Below are 23,574 nucleotides of genomic sequence, written 5' to 3'. Positions count from 1 at the left end.
CACATCGGCCTCATGCGAACATTTAAAGTATAAATTAATCAACGGCTATTATAACCAATTCTCTCTTATTAGTAATCCGCGTGTTCGGCATGATCAGTGGTTTTAATGGGGTTTTATCACTTTATGAGACTACTCAGGAGAAAGGGTACCTTTATTTACTACTGAGCTATTCCTGAGCAGGATAGTTTCAATTGTTCGGCTTTATTTCAAGTTTTGATTGTCTTAAGGTATGTGTCGCTAGTATTATGGAGTTCGGACCTGTCCATTACCAAGTGAGAGAAGGGGTTAACTGAGTGTTGTCGAATCACCCCACCTTACCTCAATTACTGTAGTCAAACTGACTGTAGACGAAATGAACTGTAATCAAAGGAAGACTGCACCGTTCGTAGACATGTGTTTTTTGTTTACTGAATTACACACACTTACTAATAATATCATGAAGTCAATTATCTCTTGGTTCACAAGCAACCATTATTCCAAACTATGCGTATTATTGTAAGTGAAACAATATTTCGTGAAATATTTTTTTTTTTAAAAACATTTATGAAAAGACACATAGTGAAAGTAATAAACAGACGAAGCAAAGCCCAAAGGTACTTAATACTATAAGGAATGTACCGGTGTGCCATAAAGGTAAAATGTCATTAATGAACTGGGTTATGAAATTTGTCAACGTGGAACGTGTTCATTTAAGATATTGTAAATATATTTTGAAAGTTAAACAAACTCCTCTTGGTTTCATGGTGAAGGGTACGTAACCAGTAAATGTTTTTTTGTAAAGTTAAGAATGGTATCATATTGGTAAAAATTCGTTCTTTCGGAAACCAAACTATCAGGTATAATGAATAACGGCTAAGGTCAAATTGTCCCTACCGATCGATCTGGGTAACTCCAGTTATTACCCAGTGTTCGCAATGTGTCTACTCGGAAATGGCTTGCATGCGTGTCGATTGCTAATGTTATTGTTTATTGTATTTGAAAACACCAATTATATCGTACCGGCAAGAGCCATTCATTTCTAAAAACTGATATAAGATTAACGAAGAGCCCCAATGAAAGGATATTTAAATAAAAGTACTAGAATTGTGGTTTTAAAATTACGGCCAGAAAAAAAATTCCGATATTTGTGGTACGAAAATTTATAAAGAAATTAAAAGATTATAGTATTAATGCATCTAAGCATGGAATTTCAACATAGTGTCCAAGACCACGGGTTTTATCTCGGACGATGGAAGACAAAATCAGCGGTGACGTTTCAAATATAGTTCATGTTTGAAGTAAATTTTTCAAAAAAATTTAGTTGTCGTAGCGGCTCAGAATCCATGACAACCATTGCTTGAAGTAACATTTTAATCAAAGGGCTAAACTATACCTCTTTTATCCACATATGTCTAGAATCACTCAATATACATTAATTACAAGGTGCTAATCCCCAGATTAACGTGTTCATTGTTAAGCCTAGTCTCTACTGTGTTACCATGCATTTATTGAGAGCCATTTAAAAGGAGCTTTGCAATTATGCCATTCCTAATTACTCGTATATTTATTTAGGTTTCCTAGTCATGTGATTTTGGCTATATAAGCCTTGTTCCAAGAAAGGTGTCACTCTCGGCCTACGTTTCGGTATAGATCCTTATGCCGTTGTCAAGCATGACAAGACTGCTTGACAACGGTATATGGATCAATACCGAAACGTCGCCTTTACAGTAATTAAAGAAGTTGTTATCCATAAAGTGTGTCTACTTTGTCATCCGTCAACTTCTAAGTGATGCCTATCAAACAAGACACTCACTCACTCGATCCCAAGTGACGTACGCTCGACCCTGCGTGTTCAGTCTGATGTTCGTAACTCTGTCTCGATACAATGGGTGTTCCGTTTCTTCCACATAACGGCTAAGGTCAAATTGTCCCTACCGATCGATCTGGGTAACTCCAGTTATTACCCAGTGTTCGCAATGTGTCTACTCGGAAATGGCTTGCATGCGTGTCGATTGCTAATGTTATTGTTTATTGTATTTGAAAACACCAATTATATCGTACCGGCAAGAGCCATTCATTTCTAAAAACTGATATAAGATTAACGAAGAGCCCCAATGAAAGGATATTTAAATAAAATAACATCAGTGTTCAGTCTGATGTTCGTAACTCTGTCTCGATACAATGGGTGTTCCGTTTCTTCCACATTCATGTCTGTCAAATTATTAGGTAGCATGTGTAATTTCTTTAATTACAGTATGGCATATTACACAGTAGTGTCCACCTGTAATATTATTAATAACAATATTTAACTAATTAACAGTTACTCTTCCATTCTCACAAAACACCAACATCGGATAATGTCGGGACGAGCTCCTACCTATGTTTTATGAAAAAGTTAAAATGTCATATTCTAAACTCATTTAACAAATTCAGTGCAAATAACAGATAACGGGGATGTTATTCTGTCGTCAGAGGTTCGTTTGTGCTCTGCACTCCATAATGTTATTGGTTAGGAAAGTAGTCTTGGACAAATTTGTCTCTTCGAAAGTAATGTGATGGAATGCCGTGCTAGAAAATGCCACTTGTAGAGTGTAATTTGAGTCCTTGGTGCCGCATAATAATGGTAGACTGAATACAGAAAAACATGACAGAGGTATTGCAGTTCTATTAAGTCTAAGCACTGAAAAATAGACGTATATTTCTGCACATTAACGCTTGCATGACAGATCTATCGGCCACTCCACTAGTTTGACAGTTCATAAATAGTACATTTCCTCCGACGCTCGATAACTTGCAGGGATTGTCGTGTTGCTACTGCTGTCATAAGCCTACTGCAAAATGTATTAGAATGTAATGTATGATGGAATCAGCGAGATAACTTTTGTTGTCTGTGAATTTAGCAAGCTATTCACAGTCTTGATAGGAATGACACATTAAGAAACCAACAAGGTTACTAGATTGACATTAATTTGCCGGAACCATCTCTTGATATATCTTGCTACAGTCATGGGACATGATTATTCATCATTTAGCATACTGTCTTTTGACCTCCATGCTACACCAGTGTAGCGTTAATATTATATTTTATTTTATTTATATTTAACATGTCAATGTTGCAGAATATTTACAAACTTAGTGGTCGATCTACCTTGAGAATTCAGTTACGAACATGTCACAATCCCCTATGATGTAATTTGTAGAATTGTGTCGTCAGATACACTGGCAAAACAATTCCCTGTGACATCAGCCTTGCAACAGGGTTGCTGTGTCATCGGGTGTGCCACCTCAAGCATCTCTGTAATGTCATTGAAGAAGCCCAGTGATGTTGAGTGAGTGTGTTGGGTTTAACGCCACTTTGAACAGTATACCAGTTACATCATGGCATGTCAACTTTATGTGGAAGGAAAGCCCAAAGTGATGCAGGTCTTAGACGTTTCCCACTTTGGTGAAACCCACTGGCACAGGTATGGCCACACTCAGCAATATTTCAGCTATATGACAGCGGTATGTAAATAATTAAGTCTGGACCAGACAATACAGTGATTAATATCATGGGCATCGATCCAAGCAATTGGGATCGATGACATACATCAACCATGTCAGCAAGCCTGACCACCCAATCCAGTTAATCGCCTCTTACGACAAGCACAGTCGCCTCTGTTTCAACTTAATTTATTTGGCTAACATGCTAACAAGATCCTAAATAGGAACTAATATACATTATTTGTTGTTTCAATTGAGTAATTTTCATTATTGTTCACAGAAATAAAGATATTTACTTATTTACTTGGTGATTTTGCACACAGCAAAACGTCCACAGCCCGAACACTATCTATCTTTTGTAATGAATCAATTAGGTCTGTGATGACAAAGATGGATAAGGGCTGTGTGGGGTGGAAGGTGGTTACGCCCTCTTCTCATACATAATGTAGCATTGGCCGCAAAGCATACAAAAAAACATATAATTCATTTTATTGTTTTGCATGAATAATTTGTGACAGTTGTGTTTGTTCTTCGCATATATATGTTGTGAGAGCAGGATGAAGTGGTTCGGTGTTGAATATATTAGATGGGGGAGACTGTCATGGAACGTCATCCAAGCTACTGTCACTCGCTGCAATTACACAGATATGATACTCATGCTCAGAGCGTTAGTAGCCACGCCTCCCTCATTCCATACTAAGATCTATGTTACTCTTACAGTCTTCCTTACCACACTTTTCTGTCACAAATTATTAAATACCATTGATGTCATTCATGCATGCTCGTGAACTTAACGTCTGATGCCTGGAGCCGTTTTCAATTCACGTCATTTCAAATCATTCCTTACCACTTGGGGTCATGTAGATTACAGAATGAGATTCGTGTGCCACATGGCATTTTGACCATTCATAGCTATTTCTAGACTGAAGTTGCGTGACACCATGCCTACGAATGACCAGATTGTTTAATACATGTATCTTAATACATTTGTCAGGGCTATGCTCAAAATGTTCCCAATCAGACATTTTGAGACATCTCCTGAGACCTACAGTGAGTACCCGGGTAGGGTTGGGTAATTGGGGGTCTAGTACCCGGGTAGTAAATTTGGGTTTGTCTGGGCCTACCTTGGATGTGCTTTAAAATCTCAGTACTGTCTTAGCCCATGGGCATCCTTTAAAATCCTAAGGGTCAGTTGTCTCTCTGTACTGTCTGTACCCTAAGATGTCTGTTAAAATCCTGAGGGTCAGTATACTCTTCTTCACTGGATGTGTATAGTAAAGGGATGTGTATAGTATGACACTGCCAATTTGTTACATACACTTATTAATCAATGCCAATATGACATTCCAGTCAATCAAGCAACAGCATGGACAAACATATCACCAGACGAACTACGAATGACCTATTATTATTATTATAGGGGGCTGGGTACCCGGGTAGTAAATTTGGACTCGTCCCAGCCCTAATGCATACCCATAAATTTTATAAGTGTCTGTCACCACTTTGTCCACATTCCTTTCCATTCATTTCCGTATCCATTTCGGCATGACAAGGTCAGTTTGTCCTTAGTTTAACAGTGTGGACTTAATTCGGTTAGCTTATAGGACTGACAAACTGAGTTCAAGTCCGAGAAAATGCTCACAAAATTTGGTTACTTGTCTCAGTGATATGTGACCTTAGGCAGAATTCGTCATCACAGGAACTTACGGAACTGATTTCTAAAGGTGCTCCGTTCTCACATTATGAATTGTCTCATCCAATTTCTGATTATTTGTGGAATTATTATTAGAAAACACAGTTTGGCACTAAGGGTACATTCTTATGCCGATACCTGTATCACCCATGAAGATCCGTCTTAGAATTGGTCCCATGCTTGTCGTAAGAGGCGTATATCGGGATCAGGTGGTCAGGCTTGCTGATATCGTTGATGCATGTCATGGTATCCAAATTGCGAAGATCGATGCTTTATTATGTTCATCCTCGATTATTTACAGCCAGTAGTCATATAGCTAGAATATTGCTCAGTGTGGCGTTAAACAACAAACAAACGGTACCTGGATTCACAACGAGGAAGGGTACAGCACATTTTCATGTCAAAGTAGAGGATATTGTTTGCATGCTATCATTCATAAAATTTATAATTGATGTTTGAGTAGAAGAAATTCACTGTGAAAACATTCAAAGTCTTCTGAATTTCCTTCACTGAACAACGGTGGCCCAGTCGTCTAAGGTGGTGCAAATTGCTGTGCAAAGTTGGGCACGCAAGAAACCTATGTTTGTGGATTCAAATCCTGGTTTGCCCTGATTATGTTTCTAGCTTTATCAGCACAATATCTGTGCTCATGGGTTTCACCAAAGTGGTAAAAGTCTGAAACCTGTGTTGACCTTCTTTACCATTCAGATCCAACTTTATTATCAGAAGACCAATAAAACATTAGCTTCTTCCTTGAATCTATCTTTACAGTTAATCTGGCAGTGCTATGGTAGATTATACCTTGTTTTACAATCAGTAAATATATCAGAATATACCAGGATATACATACAAAAAATATACCACTCACAGGATCATGTTGATCATCCCTGACTGTTGCCATCATCATGTATTTGAATCCCTGATGACCCCTGGTTATGTATCTCGGTTTGTTGCATCAATCCCGTGTTTGTGTGTTCACCAAATTGGTACACTACTAAGACCTGTATCACTTAAAGTTGACGCACTGTGACATAAGTAAAATCCTGTTCAAAGTGACATGAAAATGTGGTTTGAAAAAGCATTAAATGTGAATCTGCATGAAAAGGCCAATAAAATGTCTTGAAAAGGCCTCAATTCATCAAACATGGTCAACCCGTATGTTACATACATATATTAGAATTATATTTTCTGTCATAATGTGTGATGATATATAGCCAAAGATTAGTCTATAAATCAATTTGTAGATAATGTTGAGATACTGGTGGGTGGTTTTCAATATTTTGTTAGTATACTTGTGTGTACAAATTGAGCCGATAAATCTCTAGTTTTACAGTTTTGTTTGTTTGAGTGAGTGAGTGAGTGAGTTGGGTTTCACGCCGCTTTTAACAGTATTCCAGTTGTATCGCTGCGTGTCAGCTTAATGTGGGAGGAAAGCCCGGAGTGATGCATGTATCAGACGTTTACCACTTCGGTGAAACCCACGAGCACGGGTATGGTGCTGACAACCTAGAAACATAATCTGGGCGAACCCAGGATTCGAACCCACAATCACAGGTTTCTGGCGTGTCCAAGGGACACAACTCTGCACAGCGAATCGCGGCGACTGGAAATGGATGATGAACATCTGCACTACAACTTCCAACTGCTTTCTTTGAAGGTTAAGTGTGGAATCGTGACATTACATGATGGGCGTGGCAAGGCTCAACCAATCAGACTGCAGCTGATGACAGAAACTCTGGTCATACAGAAAGAGGAATGGGTGACGGCACCACTGGAGGAGGAAGATGAGGTGTTCCTGAATATGGTAAGAGTAGCCAGCTGATAATAAGTAACCACATGGCACAGAACTTTTCATTCACCGAGTGGGTTCTTGTTAGCTCACCTGAACTTTCAATTCTGGCTTTCGGTGCTTAGTCTGTCCACCTGTCTTAACCTTTAACATTTTCTTCATCTTCTTTGAAAATACAAGGCCTATGAACATGATTAAACTTTGCAATGACCATCACTGTGATGGTGCCTCTAAACTTGCACACCTTTCTGGTCTGTGACATCACAGTCATATAGAAAATGCCAGTTGGCAATTAATCTGCCTTTTCTGTATGTATCAGCATGACATTTATCAGTCCGAAATTCACACTGGTCCGCTTCCCCAAAACTGCTATATTGTGCTCAGGACAAGCAAAAAACAATGATGGTTCGTTACATTTTTAGGGCTATAATTCTGAATCAAAGCCTCAATTGTGCCACAAACTGAAAGAATATGAAGACATTGTCAACATTTTTGTCTTGTTAAAGCAGGACCAGCTACAAATTCAAAGGCTGTCCATGCTGTCTTTTGTAAAAACTCCTGTTCTTAGTTTTGCATATTCGTGTTTAGATCCGTGAGGTGTCGATCAACCGTGAGGGAGCCAGTGGCTTAGGGCTGTGCGTGAAAGGAGGGGCCGAACACAATCTCCCAGTCCTCATCTCTCGCATCATCAACGGCCAGGCAGCAGACAGGTCCGGGGAGCTCATCGTGGGGGATGCCATCCTGCAGGTAATCCTATCACTATTACATTTTTATACTTCTCCTATCTCACACTATGCATTTCTTCCTTCTTCTTTAGATCCTTCTGTGGAAACATGCTAAAACAAAAATTCCAGCTTCTAATAACGTTTTGCCCGAACACATCCTAGCATCACTATGGACATTACCCAAACAAATGGGTCACACACTGTAATTCTGCGCGTTGTGACCTTACACAACTTTTGATCACCTGACTACCCCTGCCACATCAGTTTTTCTTTCTCGTCGCCACTGTGTGGGGATGTGTATTGAGTACTGGAGAATACATTTTAAGTGGAATAGTAACCTTTCCTTGCCTAGTTTCCATGGAAGAGTAACCTTTCCTTGCCTAGCTTCCATGGAAGAGTAACCTTTCCTTGCTTGGCTTCAATGGGAGAGTAATCTTTCCTTGCCTAGCTTCCATGGAAGAGTAACCTTTCCTTGCTTGGCTTCAATTGAAGAGTAATCTTTCCTTGCTTGGCTTCAATGGAAGAGTAATCATGCCTTGCCTAGCTTCAATGGAAGAATTATCTTTTTGTCATGTTTATTCCTAAACTCTGATGCCAAGGTTGCAAATTAGATTGAATACGTTTTCTGCTTCAACTACAAAAAATTGATTTTCTGAATTTCTTGCTTGTAATATCACCAAGATAAGTGATCTCTATTTGTTTCATCAATACCACAGAGTATTCAACAGTCACACTATTTCCAGCTAGTTTATTTGGCTTTCATTTCTTATGTGTAACATATTTTAAAGCAAACTGATTGATATTGATGTTCAGCTGTTTATTGGCCCAGCAGTAACAAGGCCAAGCTCTTATCTGATCAGACCCGTGAAGATCTGGGATAGAATAGGTCTTCAGCAACCCATGCTTGCCGTAAAAGGCGACTATGCTTGTCATAAGAGGTGACTAATGGGATCTGGTGGTCAGGCTCGCTGACTTGGTTGATGCATGTCATCGATCCCAATTGTGTGGATCGATGCTCATGATATCAATCACTGGATAGTATGGTCCAGACTCGATTATTTACAGACCTCCGTCATATAGCTGGAATATGCCGAGTGCGGCCTTAAACAACCAACCAACCAACTTATCTGATCAGAGTTGTGTCCCTTAGCCATATCAGGATCGTCTGATCATGGGCTGTTTCTTCCATTTGTGTGTCGTCTTTTAACACAATGAAATACCGTTCAATGTGGCATAAAGCTCAACTCACTCACCATATAATTTTAACTCGACATCAGCATCATAGCGTGATCGGTGTTCCAGGTGAACGGCAATAATGTGGAGGACTACACCCATGACCAGGTCGTCAAGGCGATGAAGGACACTGAAGGAAGCATTGTGAAGCTGGCAGTGAAACACTTCCGCCCTGCGTCACACTTCCTCAACAAAGGTAATTCTTGTAAGTTGCATTGTATCATTCTACCTTTCCTTCTCACAAATCATTTTCTGTTCTGAGACCGCAGTGTCTCTCCCAGAAAGGGGAAGGTCTTGGGTTCGATCCCAGTCCGTGCCATACCAAAAGACATTAAGACATAAAAAGATGGTACTTGTTGTTACCTTGCCATAATATCACCATTAGTCGGGACTAGTACAACCAACCACAAACACACACGCATGCATGTCGTTTACATTCTCCATACATCTTCTCTGCTGGTATATGGTATATGAGTCATTTTCAAAAGATGTCACTATTTGAGTTTCCAAAATTACAAAATCCAATGGTTGATATAATATCTTTTTTTGGTTTAAATGGAGTAACAAATATCGGAAGCTGTCAGTAACATCAAATGGAAGTCTTAATGATGCTTTTTTGAAAGAAGAATAACCAGTTACCATGGCAACTGAAACTTGGCTTGTCTTTCCCTTAACAATGTTTGTGTGAATTATTTTGGTTTGAAATTCATGAAAATGCAAAAAGCACATACGAAACATATTTATTTCTTCATATTTTTGTATATTAAACTTGAAGTGAGGATGAAGGGCATTTATTTAGTCCCTTAATGACCAATATGTACTCAGTGTCAATTCTATGAAATACTGTTACCCCTTCAACATAAATATTATGATTTCTAAATTTTCAAGATTTCTTAGAGGTTTTTTATTTGATAAACAAAGATAAACTGTGATTAACTTATGTCTCATTGCGGAAACTAAAGACATGTTAAGATATATATATTTTTTAAATGAGTGCGTTATAGGAAAGACATGCATGTTACAGGATTGACTATATTTGTTACAGAAAAGACATTTCAAATTCATATCATCAATATGAAAAGAGTAGTAAAGATTATCTTAAATGTTTCTCATGTACATAATAATGCTTGCAAAAGTAATACCAGTCATTATCTTTTTCAGTTATATTGATAAATTTATTCCAACTTTTTAAAGGATAAATTCTAAAATATGTTACAGAAAGGACAAAGGTTTGTTACATGACAGAACAAATTACCATACAATGACATTTTAGATCACCAAGCAGTTTCCGCATTTTTACTGTAATAGCAAATGTGTTACTTTGAATAACAATGCACATGTTTGTTATATTTATATTTTTAAATGATTAATATGAAGAATGTTACCTATGACCTACATTATAACTGTTACAGGAAAGACCTAAGACGTTACAGTACTGACAATGTAAAACAAAGTTTTGGTCAGCCTAGTTAGTTCACTATCATAAGTAAACAAAGGTTTACCAAACAGGGGTGCCACTAGATATAGTTATTGTTATATTTCCATCTCATTGTGAAATCTCCAGACTGATGTGATAGAAGACAGTTATGGCGAAGACAACATTTTGTTACATGAAAGACATTTAGAGAATAGTTTTCATGTCTTTTTATGGTTTCTATGATCAACAATCAAATCCAAAGTTTTTGAGGTTGAGTATTAATTTTACTAATATTGTGAAACACTGAAGGTATTTGGTAAAAGAACTGTGGTATACTTGAGACAATAAAGACTTGGTCAACTTGTAGAATGAACAATTCAGAAAATGTCAGAAAACACATGACCTACAATTAGAACACAACTTTCAACTGCAAGTAAGAATCTAAACTACAACCTGGAATGCAACACTTGAAACATCAAGCCATCTAAGAAGAAAGTTGAAAGATTATAGCTGTCTTCCCAAGACATTATACCCCTTCATAGTGGCTTTTAACTGTAGACCAAATGTTATTGTCAACCTCACAATGAGATGATTCTGGAGTCTTCTGTAACTTTGGGATGATTGTCTCCATCACTAGCCTCCTCATCTTCAGCCTTCACCTTCTCTCCATCACTAGCCCCCTCATCTTCAGCCTTCACCTTCTCTCCTTCACTAGCCCCCTCATCTTCAGCCTTCACCTTCTCTCCTTCACTAGCCTCTCATCTTCAGCCTTCACCTTCTCTTTATCACTAGCCTCATCTTCAACCTACACTTTCTCTCCATCACTAGCCTCCTCATCTTCGGCCTTCACCTTCTTTCCATCTCTAGCCTCCTCATCTTCAGCCTTCACCTTCTCTCTTTCACTAGCCTCATCTTCAACCTACACTTTCTCTCCATCACTAGCCTCCTCATCTTCAGCCTTCACCTTCTTTCCATCACTATAGTTTCCTCATATTCAGCCTTCACCTTCTCTCCATCACTAGCCTCATCTTCAGCCTTCACCTTTTCTCCATCACTAGCCTCTTCATCTTCACTTTCTCTCTATCTCTAACAGCATCTTCAGCCTTCACCTTCTCTCCTTCACTAACCGCGTTTGGGGTAGATTGTGTGTAGTGGTCTGTTCAAAACATTGGCTAAAGTGTGAATTTGCCAGATTCCCATAAAAGACTTGTCCCTCTTCACTTTGAGGGTTTTGAGTCGAAATATGCTTTGGACTATGTTGTCTGTGAGACAAGTTCCTGGAACATATATGTCAGAATACTGAGCATAATGACGTGGCAAGTTATGTCCCTTTACACTGACATCCTTCCTTTATGCCTTGAGACTGGAAATTTCCATCAAGATCTTTGACTTCATTGGCAACAAGTTCAGAGACTACTTTCACTGTCATTTCTGCTGCTCTGTCAATTGTCCCAAAAGCAAGTACACTGCCACATGACGGTGAGCAGTTACCATTTGATAACATAGTACAAGGATACAGCTCGCCATTTGTCATTGCCATGGTTAATTTAGTTGTACAGTTCCACTTTGGAGTTGCTTTGTATTCCAGTCAAGCAAACATTGCTATTCAGTAAACCTTCATGAAATCAGCATTAGTGAATTTCAAATTATTTTGATGATGTAATGAAATCTATACATTGTCATACTTGAGTGTTTGTCTTTGCCAACAAAGACCTTTTCAGAAAATAAAGGAGCGTAGAGAGTTGAATTTTAGTGCAGTGAAGAAATGTTTTTCTCCAAAACTCGTATTCTAAAACTTTTTTGACCTTTAAAAATAGAAAATACCCATAAGCTATTAGGTACTTCATGATCACTGCCATGATTCTATATTAAATGTAAAGTTTGTCTTTTCTATAACCATGGTACCATATTAACTCCGAAATCAAAAACACTTATTTTAGCAAGCTTAGGAACAAGTAACTAAAATCTCATTGATCCCTTTAGTACAATATATCATCAAACATAACAGAGAGTAGTTACTTTGATTCTGATTGTCTTATGGAAATGTAGAATGTCATTACTGAAGCAAAACTGTCTTTGCCGTAACACATTTCTTATAACAATTGGGTGTTTCAATAATTTTGCATAAAATGATGAAGTGCAAGTTTATCCTACAAACTGCTTGATTGAAATAATTAATTAGAATATTGAAAAAGAACAGAGTAATTTACTTTGCTTCTTTATAACTTTTCAATTGCAAAATGTCATTACAATAACAAAATATGTCTTTACTGTAACACATTTCTTATAAAAACCATATGTTCTGACAATGTTGCTCAAAATGATAAAATACAGCTTTGTCTTTCAAACTGCTGAATAAAAATATTCAGTTGGAATGTTGTAAAAGAACAGAAAGTAATAGTTTTCTTACTTTATAGCTTATTAAGTGAAGAAAGTCATTACCATAACAAAATCTGTCTTCGCTGTAACAGAATTTAGTGTTACAGGAAAGACTGTTACAGGAAAGACAAATCATTAGATAAAAAATTATATTGACTAATTAATGGTCCCTTCATGAAGCTGAATGTTCACACAATTTTCTGTTCATGAATCGGCACATAAACTTGGATCTTGAAATAACTATTTTGCATCTGTTCCATTGAATTATAGCGTTATGGGAAAGACATGAAATGAAAATACTCATCATTTCCTTACCTTTTTGGTTAACTTTTAGTGCTTATTTGTCTCCTGGTGCACATGGCACATCACACTCCTATTGTATAGGAAATGGTACTAGGCATGACAGAAAGTACTGATATCCTTGCATTGGGGATCATTGATTATTCCAAAGTTTTATTAAGTGTTACAGGAAAGACACAAAATCTAAGGACGGTGTTATATATGATTATTATTCAGGAATTATATCAGTTAGATTGAAATCATACACTGAAATTCCTAAATGAATCTCGTTTTTATAAGATAACCACAGTAATATTATATATATGCCAATATTCATAAAATGACAGTTTCTCAAATTTGAAGCTAAATGCACTGGGACAGCCAAAAATGCACTTTTTACCCATTTAAAACGCATCAAAAACACATAATATGACACAATGATTGAAAATAACCATTTTACTAGATGCATTACTTGGCAGGTGATAATCTATACAAATTGCAATGTCAATATATATTTTTTAAATTTTTTAATGGGTTCGGACAGAAATAGTGACATCTTTTGAAAATGACTCATATATGGTAGTTTTTCACTTCTTCAGTGTTGATATAAGTGTGAGAGTTTAAAACTCTGAACAGATTGTTTTCTTTATCTCCTAGGTAACCAAGTGCGCTCCAAAACAGATGATCCTCCAGTAAGTGGAAACTGTGAAACTTCCTCAAATGCATTTGAAATGTTTACAGTCTTGAAAGTATTATGTATTTGTCTGAAAATTGGAGAACAAAATCATTTAAAGTGAATCAAAGAAAGTAAGTCACATATCACAAATCTTTATTAGTCTGGGTTCATATCAGATTTGAATGTGTACTTTTGTGTGATTCGTGTTTTGTGTAACTTTGATGTATTTTGTGACTATAACAGTCTATGCCAAGAGGTTTGTATAGCCCGGGTATCACTTTCTGTAGATTTTGATGTAATTATTAGACTATTACTAGCTGAGCTTACTAAACTGCCGAGCAAAACAAAGTACATGCTTGAAATTTGGATTGGACCAAAACATTACTAATGAAAACAAAACGTTACTAGGATGAGAACATTTGTTGAAACACAGCAAACTTAAGGTCCAAACACAACTCTGATACCCGTATCAAATACACCACCGGTGAATAACCATTTCTTGTTTGTTTCATTTTTGGCCACCAACAAAAATGGGTGTACATTTTCTTTAGCCTTTTTTACGAGATACAGGCTTCAGTTTAGTAATTCCAAGTAAGCGACTGCTATATGTAACCTTATGCTTATGTGACGTGTATATACACATTTTGTACATCAGCTGTCTGGTCCCCTGATCCCTGGTCTGCCGAGGCTGGAGCGACAGTGGACGACGGTCACCTCGATACCGCTACTCTATGGCAGGCTGACCAGGTTCCTGCCAGGCACAGACAAACTCAGGTCAGACTCACAATACTCCTGCCAGGTGCAGACAAGCTCAGGTCACACTCACAATACTCCTGCCAGGTGCAGACAAGGTCAGGTCCGACTCACAATACTCCTTCCAGGTGCAGACAAGGTCAGGTCAGACTCACAATGCACCTTCCAGGTGCAGACAAGCTCAGGTCACACTCACAATACTCCTGCCAGGTGCAGACAAGCTCAGGTCACACTCACAATACTCCTGCCAGGTGTAGACAAGCTCAGGTCACACTCACAATACTCCTGCCAGGTGTAGACAAACTCAGGTCAGACTCACAATACTCCTGCCAGGTGCAGACAAGGTCAGGTCACACTCACAATACTCCTGCCAGACAGATGGTCATGGTTATGACAACATAAAAAAAATCCATCATCATGCTGTTATATATAACAGTGTGTACTGTACTGGTAGAGAGATATGTCTACAAGGGATTGGAAGCCTGAAAATCCTTGGGACTGTTTATGGCGTATGACTATTCTTACAATGGAAAATGACTGATAACCCTATGTACATGTGAACATGGTAAAATGTTGATAAACATTATGTCACAAGTATGTGTTCGTAGAACTCATTAATTTATCTTTTCCTCTGTCATAAACTAGAAACTTTATAGATATTTGATTCACTGTATTTTCAAGATATGTACCTCTTTGAAATTGCTCTGTTATATGAGGATTTGATCTGTCACTGTTTCTTCACTGAAAGATGTTTTGTTTGGCAGAATGAACAGTTTTGAGGTGTTTGGCTGTGACGGCTCCAGCTCGGGAGTGTTGCACTGTGAGGACAACCGCATGTTGGCCGAGTGGATCCAGTCCATCACAACCATCATCGACAGTCTGCTCACACAGATGGTGGGTAGCAGACTCGGCACTGGGAACAATTCATCTAAAAATGAAATATCTATAGTTGGCATTGATACCATCCTAGACTATCGATAGTTAAGATAGATATTATGCAATGAAAAACAATGGTGACAACACGTGTCATTGCATGTCATTGTACCCCAATGATGGGGATCATTGCTCCTAATAGCAATTGCTGGATTGTCTATTTCTAGCTATTTCTCCTGACTATTGTATATTATCATATGAATCTATGCATGTAATGAATTCTGTACTTGTCAAAATTTGTTTATGAGTGTATCTACTTCTACGCCCATTATAGGAGCTACCTCTCTTAAATCTCCAACACAGTCTGAGCCATCTACTGAAACAAGATGGCGGAGGATCAACATGCAGAATAAAGCTAGAAAATCTGCTTTGTTAGAAAGCATTTTACGAGCTACTTCCAGTCAGCCTTGGTGACACTGTGGTTTTCAGACTAAGACCTGGCTGATAGTAAATCAAATAGAACATTTGCCTTTTCTTGTCTAGTAACATGTTGATCTCATTTCACTTCCTGAACAAGTTCTCATTATCATTCAAACAATTTCCAGTTTTGTCAGTTCTCTCGCAAAGAGGTAGTTTGACAAGGAAAGACAAAAATCCTCTGTTTGCGTCTTGCGTTTGTGTGTTGTTGTGTGACAAGGGGGACTGTTGCAGCCGACTGAGCTGCTCCTGTTTTTGTTGACAGGTTCAGATGACCAACAAGATGCTGCTGTCTGAGGACCATGTAAGTACTGAAGCCAGGCACTGAAACTCAAAAGGCACCACTAATAACACTTCCCTCATGACTTCTACTGATACACAGGTGTCTCAGTCCAGTTGTTGCACTGACACGCACGTAACAGGCTGCCGTTGTACACAACATCCTTTGCACCACAACGATCACCTTAGTGCTAAGATCGCTTTGTACAACGGCACCCATGTCTCTAATGTGTCCTAGGGCTTCTAGGGGGCACAGGTGGCCCAGTCATCTAAGGTGCTGCAATTTGCTGTGCAGAGTTGCATCCCTTGGACACACCAGAAACCTATGATTGTGGGTTCGAATCCCGGTTCCCCCTGATTATGTTTCTAGGTATGTCAGCACCATACCCGTGCTCGTAGGTTTCACCAAAGTGGTAAACGTCTGAGACCTGCACCACTTCGAGCTTTCCTCCCACATTAAGCTGACACGCCGTGATATAACTGGAATACTGTTAAAACCGGTGTTAAACCTAACTCAATCACTCATACTCCTTCTAATGCTTCTTGAAACGAGGCCCTGGTCAATAGATAGTTCAGCTTCAACAAATCAGCTACTGGTACTTCGTTTTTTAGTAGCATCGCTTCTTGCGGATATACTATGACAGAAGTACTGTTCAAAATGGATATGCACTCAGCACACTATCTTTGTCAACATCTTTACCACTGAGAAGCTCATGCACTATCATCCCTCTTTAATGGTGCTGGTGATGCTATGCCTGCTGTTACAGATCGGGGGCGGTCGGGTAACCAAGTGGTTAAAGCGTTCGCTCGTCAAAGACCCGGGTTCGATTCCTGACATGGGTACAATGTGTGTAGCCCATTTCTGGTGTCCCCCGCCATGATATTGCTGGGTTATTGCTAAAAGCGGCGTAATGCCAAAACTCATTCACTCGCTGTTACAGATAGCACACATGTGCTGGAGCCAGCAGCGGATGTCAGCTGCAGTCCACAACCAGCCATGGAAGGCCAAGTTCATGGCTCTCAAGGGACCCGAGGTCTTTCTCTTTGATGTACCACCTGTGAGTGTCTTACTATTGTATCTCCGCCTGGCATTGCGATCACCTGTTGACATCTCAGATCAACTCATGCTTCAACAATCACTTTGTATCTATCAAAACGGTCTTTACGACCTACGACATCGCCATATTACAACTGCCGCCTCGACAGTATCACCCACTTAAGTCATCAAATACCTCACCATATTTACTAGTACCTAGAACCTACCAAGTTTAGAAGTCTTACACTGTAATGAATGACAGCTCGCAGACTCCATGGACGTCGCCATGTTAGGTCATGTGACTAGATGTACTACACTAGCTCCTTACACGCAATACAAACTCCATGCATCACATGCAACTTTCCACATATAACACAGTCAATGTTCCACCTGTGAGTGTCTTACAGTCAGTTTTCCACCTGGGAGGGCTATGTGATGTTCCATGTTCCACAAAGCAACCCAGTGGCTACAGAATACATCCCCAAAAGCAGTGTGGGTGCTATGACTGTCACAACTCCTCGGATACACCGATACTAATGATGCATGTAGTAGTAGCAATAAGATTGCTTTGTGGTTTGTTGAATGTCACCCAGGCAGAATGCACCTCTTATAAGGATCAGGTGGTTGCAATGCGGTACCATCTGTGATTTATTGTACTTGGACAGTATAGTTTGTTGCACACCTTTTTAACCAGTGGTCTTGGATGGCCCAGACTATTGCCGACTGTATAAACCACATAGGGCATGAGTGTAAGTCAGCGTTTAGAAGCTGGAGGCTAATGTAGGTTGATATTGTTTCAGATGCATGCTCGGGACTGGACCCGCTGTGATATGAAGTACAAGGTGTATGAATGTATGTTCAAGATGCTGAAGGTGAGCCCAAAAAGTGTGTTTAAACTATAAATCAGTGTCAATTACAATGTCAGTATATCTAGGATATGACATGTATATATTTGATGCTGACAATAATGTGATAATGAAGTACTGACCAGTTTGAAAAATCTTGATCTGAAAAGGCTTGATCCAAGTGTGGGCCAACGGACATAAACATTCATTGTTAGATGAAAAATCCTCTTTGTTAGTCACAATCCCAGTTTTTAAGCTCAAGTTCTAAAAGGTTATTACATGTTTTCATGATCACTGGCCTACCGGAAAAAGTAACTTTCAGAACTTTCTGACACTATTTTCCTTATAAATGATCCTATAATACTTGACTAACAACTGATTATCATTGTGTGATTTTCAAAAGACCATCTGTTGACACAATGCAAGTAAAATATTTTTAGGAATTATGTATACAGTGGTTTGAATTCTTAAGACTGCCTCATAACACTGTCAACATTGATATAGTGCTCATACTCAGAAAGCACTTCAGGAACCACTGTTTCTTGGCTCCATAACATCAATGTTTCCTACAGTTTGATGAAGTTGTGTGTCATTATGTGGAAGTGTCTCCTAAATGCAAATACCTGTTACCGAATATATTGCTGTGTATAAGGCGACCCCACGTATAAGACGACCCCCCTGTACATGCCTTCAAAATCAAATCAAAATCCTATACTCCATGTATAAGGCGACCTGGAATGAAGCACATCACAAGTGCGCACACAAACCTTATATTTGCAATATAAATATGTTTATCTTGCATTTTTTTTTTCTACGATGATTGGTCACGTGTGTAACTCCAGCACATGTTGCCATTTTGTGTTTACACGGTACGACACCAAATTGGTGCCCGTAAAATGTAATTCATTTATGAAGTAATAACATAGAAGAGACAATGGTGAGTAATTTAAGTGCCAATTAACTATGTTGTAACTAACTAGGCTTATGTTTGCTTCACATTCATTGTGTTTATTCCACAATCACTTATACACACCGTCTCCAACAGTTGTTAATACAACTGTAGAAACAGCGGGAATTGATTTCAGCTTCACGGGTTATCACATGTCAGGTCACATGTGCAATATGCAAATGCTTCCCAGTACTTCCGGCTCTATACTCATGGATGTTGATTGTTTTACCGTGTCAGCTGGTTTGACAATCTGCACCGAGGCAAGGGTCATTTCAACTTTATTTGCAGAAATTATTAAACTTTATTCAAGGAAAAGAGATACAAATCATGTTTATGTATGGAAATAGTTATTGGAACAGTTATTTAGGACAAAATGCGAAGTTTTATTGTCAAATGCTGGGGTGGCTATCGGACGCCGGTTGACATCGCCAGTGGAAAAAAATGTGAGATCTTCGACTCTGTGTATAAGACGACCCCCCTTCTTAACCTCCTCATTTTAGGTATGAAAAACTTGCCTTATACACAGTGATATACGGTACTATAACATTGTAGTCTCATCCGAAATGTGTCAATGGTGTACAAGGCAACAAAATATTAGGGACATGTGGCACTCATTTCTGTCTAGGATGATGAGCTTCCAGACGACCGCCAGCATTGCTGCTCTGTCCAGACAGGAAGTGGAGAGTCTATCGTGCTGAGTGTGGAGGCTCGATCAGACTTGTTACATATTGAGAGAGCATGGTACAAGACCAACAGTCTCGCCGTCCATAGGATCAAGGTCAGTTGGAACCTAATCGACATACTTAGCAAAATAATTAGAAGATGCTAATCCTTGACAGTTTACCATCCGAGGTAGCCATCAAGCATTCATTCTAAATGCTGCTTAATTCCAAAAGTAGGTATACATTATCATTAATTTTTAGCCTCACTGGAATTTTCAAGCCATTAGGACCTGTGTGAAGTATTTATGGTGAAACAGCCAAGATGTCAGGTGTACATGTTTCCACCTCTCACCTATCATATTTTGAAGATTTTAGACATGGCACACTGCTTGTAAAGTAGGGATTGCTGCCTCTAAGGAGGAGGATTTTGCCTGTCTTGCCTTGTCTTCCAGCCATGTTGTCCAGCCTTTGGGTCCCACTCAATGACTTCCTTTGAATGCCTTGTTTTGTTTGTATTTAGGTCACATGTTATTTTAAGTCTTCAAACCTTTGGGTCTCTTTGAATGCCTCGTTGTGCTTGTTATTAGGTCACATGTTATTTTAGGTCCTCCAGCCTTTGGGTCTGGCTCAATGACTCCCTTTAAATGCCTTGTTGTGCTTGTATTTAGGTCACATGTTATTTAGGTCTTCCAGCCTTTGGGTATCGCTCAATGACTTCCTTTAAATGGCTTGATCTTCTGAGGTGCTAGTTATTCTGATCACTGTATGAATGACTTGTGTCAATAGTGGGAGTACAGAACTTTACCTCATTGGCCTGATTGGTCTTGTACACCACAGCTCCAGAGGTCGAAGAGTTTATAAGATGTACAAGGATATTCAGGTCGTAAAATCCTGTACACCTCTCTGTTTACAGTGATAAATTTATCTTTGTGTTCACAAGTAACAGAGATCTATTTAGGTGAAATATGTTTATGTGACCATATTAATTGTAACAAGCAGATGACATCACATAAAACACTATGACATCATGATGTGTTATAGTTGACAACCAATTTGTGGGGAGTTTTAAAAAATTGCAACTGTCCAATCAAATAAATGGACTTTATTACGCATGATGATAATGTTTGTAACAGTGATGCAACACTACCTTTGGTAACTGTAGTGTTTAGGTTCTATGTATTCCCTATTTGGATAAGACGCAATACTGGATGAAAGACTAGACGAACAAAGGCACCAGACAACACACTCCCAGCTGGACATTTAATTAACAAGTTAAAACGAGGTACAATACATGCAACAAGACTTTCAGTTAACGACACTATACACCTAACAACTAATTAACATAACGCAAACTTCTGCTGAACGCTACAGTAAAGGCCGTGTTTATTGCAGTATGGACACTTAACATTTGTTAGTTTAAGTAATTTAATTTAGTCATTTGTGTCATTGTGTAAATATTTAAGTAGCTGTAAGATTATATGACAAACTACCAAAAATGTTTCCAGAATATAACATTTGGCTGCTCATGGCGAGGTCGTTTGTCTGGCCTCACTCTGGATCTGGAACACGGCTTCTCATTGGTGGACCATGAGACCAAGACGTATGTGTGGACCTACCGCTTCTCCCAGCTGAAGGGATCATCAGATGACGGCAAGACCAAACTCAAACTGCTCTTCCAGAATGACCTGAGCAGGAGTGTAGAATCTAGGGTAAGTACTCCTTCCAGGTCTGATATTCTAGGGCAAAATGCAAAGTTCTTGACATTACAGCCAACAGGGGCAGAGACCGCCTCCGTGGTCTAGAGGTAGAGCGTCCGCCCGGAGAGCGGAAGGTCTGGGGTTCGATCCCCGACCACGTCATACCAAAAGACGTTAAAAGATGGTACTTGTTGTTACCCTGTCTGGCGCTCGGCATTGAGGGGCTAAAACAAGGACTGGTCGGCTCAAAGTCAGTATACTGTGTCTGAGTGGGGTATTCATGTTAAACTGCGGCATGGTATCTCAGTGAGCTAGCACTATAAATCGGCATCAGTCCGGACTAGTACAAGCAGACACACAAACACACACAAGTACATGCACGTCGCTATATAAGTGCAATAATCTTGGACGCGACGTTAAACCCCATTCCACCTCACCTCACAACAGGGGCAGAGTTGCATCCCTTGGCCAAACCAGAAAACTGTAATTGTGAGTTAGAATCCTGGTTCATCCCGATTGTTTCTTGGTTTGTTTGCCCCATACCCATGCTCATTGGTTTCATTTAAGTGGTAAACATTTGAGATGTGGACTTTCCTCCCACATATTGTTAAAAGCGGCATTAAACCACACTCACTCACTCACGTCTTAACAGTCGACAAATGGAGGTTTGGTGGTTATATTCCTTTTCTTGTCACATTCTGGGTAATCATGCCTAGATGTCACAGATCTTTGCTCATGCTGACGATCACTGGTTTGTTATTCTGAAATATCCCTCCAGTCAAGTGACCCAGACTGGAAAAGGTCTCCAGCTTTCTATTGCTTTGTCCTCTTAATTGGCCATTAAATTGGATCAGGTCATCAGACTGAGTGACCTGGTTGATTGCCTGTCGGTATTACCTGATGGTGTTTGTAGTTGGACATGCTGTCAAGCACTGGTTTGTCAGGTCCCAACTAGTTACCTACTGGAGGGACACAGCTGGAACAGGCCAGCTTTACACAGCATTCACTCCTTCGTCCTTGTGCTACTCACAGCTGTTGAATCAGGCTCATGGCTTTGAACTTCAGGTACAATGAAGTTTTATAGCAGTAGTCGTAATAGTTGAACAATGCACAAATAAATCTATCAATAAATATTGTGGCGATTGGGTAGCCAATGGTTAAGACACCATGCCTGCACCCATTGGTGATAAGGTTCTTAGACCTGCATCACCGTGAAGATCCTGGTTAGAATAGGTCTTCAGCAACCCATGCTTGCGGTAAAAGGCGACTATGCGGCTATGTCTTTAGAGGTGACTAACAGGATCAGGTGGCCAGACTCACTGACTTGCTTGATGCATGTCATTGTATCCCAATTGCGTGGATCGATACTCATGATGTCAATCACCGATTGTCTGGTCCAGATTTAATTTTTTACAGACCGCCATCATATAGCTGGAATATTGCTGAGTGCGACGTTAAACAACAAATAAACACCAAAAAAAACTTATGCTTGGGATGAAGGTGCCTGAAGCTCAGTGATGTCACCATTATGATGACAACAACTAAAGACTTGTTTCCTAATTTTTACATCTTACAAACTACATGAACATTTTGTGGAATTAAATTAGATATGGTACCTAACTCAGTATGTCAAAACTTCAGTTTGTTGTAGATACCTAGATTGTAAATTTTGTAGTTTTTCAACCATCCAAACAAAGAGGTCCACCTGTATCTTTTGTTTCTAGCATCTCAGCAGTCTACTACATTAATGACCATTTGGTATCATTTTGTACCTACAGGAGATCGAGTGCACAAGTCTGCATACACTGATGTTCTGTGTCCATGCATTCCTGTCTGCCAAGCTGTCGTCTGTTGATCCCAACTTCCTTAGCAACTACTAGACCCGCCCAGCAACCATTCATCATCAGATACGTTGTCATAGGGACAACACGTGTAATGTTGCAGCTTGGTGATGTTTCAGCACAGCTGTTATGCTTCAGTGTTATTGAATTCAGTTACAGTATTTGAATGGATGAAGAATCTCATGAAATATATTTTATTACTATATTCAGAAACATATGTATAGTCAAGAAGCCCAGACTAGACTAGGTCTTCAGCACTCTGTTATTTGTCCTAAGAGGTGACAAGATTGGATCAGGTGGTCAGGCTCAGTGACTGTTGATTGCATGGCAATGTGCCGTGACACCATGGGACAATGCTCATTATATCAACCACTGGTTGTTTGACCATATTCAATTATTTACAGACCAGTGATATAGCTGGAATATTGCTGTCTGGGTCATTAAGCATCAAATAAACAGTTAAATTTCACTGTTTTAAGTACCTGCTACTCCGACAAGTCATGGTCATT

General features: G+C 39.2%; 1 protein-coding gene across 2 annotated transcripts; it reads left to right on the top strand.

Moving 5' to 3' along the window:
* Positions 1-2,530: 2,530 nt before the first annotated feature.
* Positions 2,531-23,574, top strand: LOC139479895 (gamma-1-syntrophin-like). 2 transcript variants are annotated; one of them, XM_071262823.1, is made up of 13 exons: positions 2,531-2,632; positions 6,813-6,959; positions 7,533-7,691; positions 8,972-9,098; positions 13,635-13,669; positions 14,309-14,427; positions 15,171-15,300; positions 16,022-16,060; positions 16,977-17,093; positions 17,872-17,943; positions 19,491-19,643; positions 21,033-21,236; positions 23,003-23,574. In XM_071262823.1, the coding sequence occupies exons 1-13, from the start codon at positions 2,624-2,626 to the stop codon at positions 23,102-23,104; spliced, it is 1,413 nt and encodes a 470-aa protein (XP_071118924.1). In that variant the 5' UTR covers positions 2,531-2,623; the 3' UTR covers positions 23,105-23,574. The 2 variants fall into 2 exon arrangements, with proteins under 2 accessions (XP_071118924.1, XP_071118916.1); XM_071262815.1 differs by having other exon boundaries at positions 8,972-9,107.

The sequence above is a fragment of the Haliotis cracherodii genome, unplaced genomic scaffold (assembly GCF_022045235.1).
Source record: "Haliotis cracherodii isolate W230 unplaced genomic scaffold, xgHalCrac1.p SCAF_1, whole genome shotgun sequence".
Lineage (NCBI taxonomy): Eukaryota > Metazoa > Mollusca > Gastropoda > Lepetellida > Haliotidae > Haliotis > Haliotis cracherodii.
This window is presented reverse-complemented; position numbering and strand designations above follow the sequence as displayed.

Excerpts from the sequence above, each read along its gene's own strand:
- LOC139479895 (XM_071262815.1), top strand. Across the intron at positions 6,960-7,532 it reads ATGAGGTGTTCCTGAATATG|ATCCGTGAGGTGTCGATCAA; the intron begins GTAAGAGTAGCC and ends ATTCGTGTTTAG. Across the intron at positions 9,108-13,634 it reads CCTCAACAAAGGTAATTCTT|GTAACCAAGTGCGCTCCAAA; the intron begins GTAAGTTGCATT and ends TTTATCTCCTAG.